The 6,324-nt window shown below is 32.8% G+C and overlaps 1 protein-coding gene across 6 annotated transcripts; it reads right to left on the reverse strand.

Moving 5' to 3' along the window:
• Positions 1 to 204: 204 nt before the first annotated feature.
• LOC103495012 (uncharacterized) lies at positions 205 to 4,884 on the reverse strand. 6 transcript variants are annotated; one of them, XR_001763260.2, is made up of 3 exons: positions 4,635 to 4,883; positions 1,026 to 1,753; positions 205 to 341 (listed from the first exon to the last, which is right to left on the reverse strand). XR_001763260.2 is itself a non-coding variant. In XM_017046104.2 (2 exons), the coding sequence occupies exons 1-2, from the start codon at positions 4,772 to 4,774 to the stop codon at positions 2,749 to 2,751; spliced, it is 339 nt and encodes a 112-aa protein (XP_016901593.2). In that variant the 5' UTR covers positions 4,775 to 4,884; the 3' UTR covers positions 1,762 to 2,748. The 6 variants fall into 6 exon arrangements, 1 of the variants encoding a protein (XP_016901593.2); XR_538760.3 differs by lacking the exon at positions 205 to 341 and adding an exon at positions 526 to 839; XR_001763261.2 differs by having other exon boundaries at positions 205 to 1,746; positions 4,635 to 4,884.
• Between the last annotated feature and the right edge of the window lie 1,440 nt (positions 4,885 to 6,324).

Below are 6,324 nucleotides of genomic sequence, written 5' to 3' on the forward strand. Positions count from 1 at the left end.
TTTAGAGAATAAACTTGTCTGTATATTTCCTATGAATTATTTAAATCAAAATACAACTTATGATATTAATAATAGAAAAGAAAGTCAAATCAAGCAATGAAGAAAAATCCCAACTTTCAACTCACAAGAATCCAAATCTAATTTTCCTTATTAAATACGGAGATGATTCAGTAGCCCATAATGCAACATTTCAAAACTATAAACTAAGAAATTACATGATATATATAATTAATGACTAATTTGACAAGTTTTGGCTATCTGTGGGTTTTATTACAAGAACCGACTAATTTTAAAGTGTGTAATAAGGAGCAAACACATGTTCTCCTCTGTGGGTTTTGCACCTAAGTCAACAAATGCATTAAATTTTTGCCTTGAACAAATAGATCTACCTAACCCATATAAGACTATACACCTAATTAAAACCATGCTTATTTAAATAATCATACTTTTCAAACTTACCCTCATCATTTTTTTAAACAAATTATTGTTGTGTTGACAGTCCTATTATAATAAAGGCATAGGCAATTTAATAACAAACAATTTTCAAACCATATGTTGTATAAAAGGTCAAGTTCATAACATAAGTTGTGGCTATGGAATAATTGACTTCTGGAGGATAAGAAGAAAAAAAAAAGAACAAAAAGGAATAATGGTTGTTTTAAATTGTATGATTAGTTGGTACCTTGATCTTGTAATAGTTTGAAAAGATCCTCCAAAAAGTTGGAAGTTTTTAAATGCAAAAGCATGTGTTAGTTTGGTTTTTCAGCTGGAGAAAGAGGTGGGGTTCGGATGAGAATCTTTCTCTGATCCATTTCCAAAGCATTCCTCTTTGTTTCTTTCTGTATGTATGCATGGATTAAATTAAATCAGATCTGTTCTACTTAGAAAGTAATATAGTAGAACAAATGCCAAGAATATTTGATCACATTGCAGCCAGCCAATCAGAAGATATGACAAAGTTTATTTAGATGGCTCAACGAGATAAGATTGTAATAGGAAGTATCAATTTTGGATGAAACAAGTACCTTACAGTTACGATGATCCTTTCAATCACGAAGACTAGTCAGCCGAGGGAATCATGTGTAGGCAAAAGATTTTATAGGCTAGAAGAATCCCAACTGGCATAGATAACTCCAATGATTTTCCAATTATTCCCCAATTGGGACCTTCTAAGTACACTACCTTGGAGAAATCCAAGAGACCACATCTGGCATCTGTAACAATACTTTCCACTGCTTGTACAAGGATAACACCAGCAGGATGGTCCCATATCTTCTCATGGTAGCTGGTCCTTATTCTAACGCCTCAAGTGTAGAAGAAAATATAAATAAACCGAGTTCACATCCAAATGAAAGGAGTTAAAAAATGCTTAAAACAATTGAAAGTAGTAATATATAGCAACAACGTATACTTTCCTTTTCGGTGACTCAATTATAATAACTCCGAAATTGTATGTTTAAGCTTGGAGCAATTCAATGTTGAGTGACCTTCTTGTGAATTTACTTAGGAAGCATGTGAATAAAGACAAAATCATGTTGAAAGGACCATTGTTGATTTGTGGGAATGGTCTTCACTCTTGAAAGATGTTTAGAACAAGTAGATGACGTTGCAAGGTCACAAGGAAAGCAGAGGTCAACTAGTGTTGGATCTTGGATCTAGGGCATTACACGTGCAAACTTAATGAAATCCCAGCATCGCCACGAACACTGGCAGCATCATACGAATACTATAGACCTGCAATGGCTACTGCTTCCTGCCACATAAGTATAACCATGAAGAGAATTGTAACTACAGCCACTAGGGCAGTTGAGGTTGCAGGGGATGGTGTATTAAAGATAAGAAAATCCCTTCTTATACTAGTAAAGCAGTGTGTGTGCGTGGGAGTCTAAAATCACCTGAATAGTGACAAGCATAAGATTCCATTTTAAACCAAAGCTATCCACATGTTGTGCACAAAAAGCCCAAAGTATAATATGTATAGCTTTGCATAAACATATCAAAAGGTTCATTCAGAAGCATTGATTGATAAAGAGAATTCATTAACTTAACCTTACGTTTGGCAAAGTTCTTGTTGTTCTGTAACTAGTATGCAATATCTGTTATGAAGTTAATTTGTGCAAGTATTTTAATTAAAAAAATCGAGAAAGAAGTTGCTGTTTCAGTTTCTTCCTACTTTCCAGTATTGTAATTTACATACCAATGGAAAGTTGGACATCTAAAAGTGCTCATTCAAGCATATATCACACTTTTTTTTCTCATTTATTTGCTGATTCTTGAATGCTACATCATAGGTTTTATCAATGGCTGCATCCACACCCCCCCCCCCCCCCCCCCTGCAGCTTTTCGTTGCATATATGACACTACCTTTTTCCAAGGTATAAGAACAGGGTTGTGATAACTTTGGCGTCAGTACCTTAAAGTGATAATAAAGCATTCATTCTTCAACGGACAAATAGGACAACCAAGCACACTAATGACTACTTTACCATTTTCAATCAAGGCCAAACTCCAAAGCAACAGCATACTGATTCCTTCATATAAAACTTAAGGTTCCATCCACAGGAGTGTCAAGCCCCCAGTGCACCCTGTGGGACCAATAGTTGAATTGCACCGGCTTAAAGCCTCGAGAATTTTACAAGTTCCAACTTCTTTGGCTGGACTTTGAAGGACGGATTTTGGTGCTTTCAACTAAGCATTCATTTAGGGGGATTTTTTTGGCAATGAGTGAATTGTTTAGTCGGGGAGTTGTTAAGTCCCTACGAACTTCTTGGGCCAAACTCCAATTCCTTGGGCCAACCAACCTTTTACAGTTTTTACCACAACTGACAACAAACTTCTCAAGTCCAGCATAAAAAGAGTTTCATCCCCTTCAGAAACAATGAATATGTTTTTTCTTCTAAAGTATTCAGAAAGGATCCAGCTAACAGTTGCGCTTGTACACTCCAATCTGCTCATGAGATAGGCCAAATGGCCCAACCATCGGAAAACCGATTTATAGAATGAAGGATGAAAATATAAATAGGATAAAATATAGGGAAATAACATCAACTGATAGTTAAACAAAAAGTTTTCAACTCCAAACCGCTTGGTTAATCAACAATTTATATGTATCCTGAAAATGTTAAAAATTTGGCTTTCTTGAGTTTCATTGATAAATGAACAACCATGGACGTTACTAGGGTCAAAACATCTCTCAGTTAATACTTTTGCTTTCTTAAGTATCTAATGCTAGTTAATCACCCGAAAGAAAAGGTACGTAGATAATGCTGAAAAAGGATGGTTTTGTTGCCGTTGCACTTGCATCTAGTTGAAAGTTGAAAAGCCTATACAAGGGAGGTGCCATCAATTTTCCCGTCACCTGATCAAACTTGCATTAGATACTTAATCAGGACGACTATTGGAATTTTGATTAGAGGTTTTGGAGATTGGAATGTAGTGAAGATTACCAAGAATTTAATGGGTGTTGGAATGCGTGAGGAATCAAGGGTGAAATGGAAGTGGTATCGTGAAGCGTGAAAACGGTGGAAAAGATAGTTAGGTTGAAAATTATGGGAACAAAATAAATTTGGTATAGCCACAAAACACTCAATCTAAACATGAATTTTAGATTACATTGCATTAAGATCTCATTCTATTTCATAATGGCCTCCCCAAACAGCCCCCAGATGTCATACCTATAACTTCGCTTATATCAGGTGCAACTTAGCTTATATCAGGTATGCATTAGGAAGTTAGAGCATGAATCCAAAGCCTTACAATATATTATTAATTAAGAAGTGACTATTTTAGTGTCTTTATTGTCAAAATTTATTATTTTAGGGACTGTGTAGTCTTTTTAGCATATACATATTGTCTCTTTAGATTGAAGAAATCATACATTATCATTTAGCGAAAGCATTGAAATTAACTAACTACAGAAATCAAATTAACTGTACAATAGAGTAAAGACAAGTAGTAAAGTTTTGTCACCCACAATTTCCAAATTCATGAAGTAGGTCTTCAAAGTTTTCTCAATCTAAACTGAAGTTTTTTCCTTAACAATTTCATTTTTCATTGTATGGCTTTCTGAAATCTACGTAGCCATTTCAAAATCATCAGTTTTCACATTTGTTAAACAAACACTTGAATTGCGGGATAGAAGAAAAAAAACTATTTTTATTTATTTATTTATTATAGTTTTCAAAACTCGGCTCGGTGTTTATAAGATTTCTTTTCATGTCCACAAGAGAAAGTGATATTCAGCAGAAGAATCTTTTTTTGTTCTATCGATCTAATGTTTTTTGTAAAGAGGGTATTTAGAAAGCTCATGGGCAAGGGATCTGATTCAATTCATTTCTAATTCTAAACAGAAGTGTCATAAACCCATCAAAATAAACAAGTAAAAACCTTTATATCTTTCAAACCATTCCTCAAATAGATAATTTGCATACGCCCTAGTTCCAAGCTTGTAGTTAGATTTACAGGAGTGGAGTGAAAACAAACACATTTATAAACCGTTTGGGAGACCTGAGTTTTAGAGGCATTGATTATAAAAGTAAGAGTTGAATCACATCAATTCAAATAGATAATCATAGAACCAGAACAAAAAATCGGAGAAAACATAAACTATTTCGTCACTACACTCTGGTAGGTACCTTGAAATTGCGAGTATAAGCAGTGCCGGTGGACATTGATCGTCATCAGATGGGCTCATGATCAGTCTAAGCAATGCCCGAGCTGGATCAGAGTTGTCGATGGCGGAGAGGGCCTTATCGAGGAAGAGGCTGAAAGCCATCTCAAGAAGCTGAGATTCAGAGTGGGAGCTCCCATTGCTCTTTCCTCGTACCTTAGCGACCAAGAAAACATTCGGTAAATTGTCATAATTATAAATAGTATTTCAAAAGATCCATTTGTTGGACATTCATATAATTATGAAAGTAAAATGGTTTTTTCCCTAATATATAAAAGGTTGGCTGATGAGAAATTTTTTTTTCTCATTTTTGACCTAAACAAGAAGTAGTTTTTATAATTTTCATAACAATGATACTTTTTTTTCCTTTCCTATTTTGTTCCTAAACGAAAAAGAAATGAGATTATTTTATAAATTGATAAATTGATTACACTGATTGTAATTTATGAATAACTAATAGTCGAAATTCTTTCTAACTTCTAATAGCTCAAAAAGACTAAAAAGTCTTTTCAACTTCTAAAATACAAATAATTAATGATTGATTTCTATCTTTTATCTTGTCCTATTTGAAATCATAAAGAAATGAGATCCGTTTATTTACCCTATCAGCTAATTATGCTAATTGTAACTAAAGAACAATTTTACTGTAAGGAAATAAAAAAAAGTTCATCTTCTAAGTGGAAATAATTAATAATTATACACAAAACACAATGAATGAACCTTTAGTAATTCTTAAATATGGATGGCTATAACACAAGTTATTATTATTATTATTATTATTATTTTTTACATCTGAGTTTGCACACAAATTGGATAGCCTTCCAAATAAGAAGGAATATCACAATTTCATTGCAAGTTCCCGTTGTGGATTGTTCAATTTCTTTCTATTTTTTTTCTTCTTTTGGTTTTTTATGCTTTTCTAGATGGGTTTATTTTACAAATATATTTCTTGAAATTTTTTTACATTTCATCGTTGTTTCAAATTGATACATAAAACATGCACTTTAGAACATCTCCATTAGTCACTAAGTGTTCAATCGATGTACCCACTTGGGGGCTAGACTGATCAAATCGAGAAGTTGTTGGGTTTGATCCAAGAAATCCACATAAATGTCAATAAAAATGAAAGCATATCTGAAGCCAATACAAACAAAATACAAAAAAATCTCTAATAGAAAAATATATCCTTAATTGATAGTATGTGATTTATGAAGTTAATTTTCTTTTTTCTTTTAAAAAAAAACTCATCAATTGACATATTTAAGAATATCTATACGTACGTATATAATTAGGAAGAAAACTTTGGGTTTGTCACCTTCACTTAATTTGTTTTTTTCTTATTCATTCATTAACTCTCTTTTCTAAAGTTTCTAGAATTTATTATGGTAAACCAATGTAGTATAATTAATTTTATTTTTCTAACGGTTGCAAATTAGAATTATTTAGCGATCATTATAGCATTCCATTTTAAGAACTCCTTATAGGTTTAATCTTAAACAATATTTGAGAGAAAAATTAATCAATTGAAAAAGAAGATACTTAACAAAAAAAAAAAAGTTGTTATGAGGAAGAAAATCAAACTAGGTAATAAACTGAAAATGAAACACAAACGTCATTGTTGAATAGAAAATTTTGGAACCAATCACAAATTGCAA

Source organism: Cucumis melo, chromosome 4 (genome assembly GCF_025177605.1).
Source record: "Cucumis melo cultivar AY chromosome 4, USDA_Cmelo_AY_1.0, whole genome shotgun sequence".
NCBI classification, from domain to species: domain Eukaryota; kingdom Viridiplantae; phylum Streptophyta; class Magnoliopsida; order Cucurbitales; family Cucurbitaceae; genus Cucumis; species Cucumis melo.

Excerpts from the sequence above, each read along its gene's own strand:
- LOC103495012 (XM_017046104.2), bottom strand. The coding sequence starts at position 4,774 with ATGGCTTTCAGCCTCTTCCTCGATAAGGCCCTCTCCGCCATCGACAAC. Across the intron at positions 2,948-4,634 it reads CTTATACTCGCAATTTCAAG|ATTGGAGTGTACAAGCGCAA; the intron begins GTACCTACCAGA and ends TCTCATGAGCAG.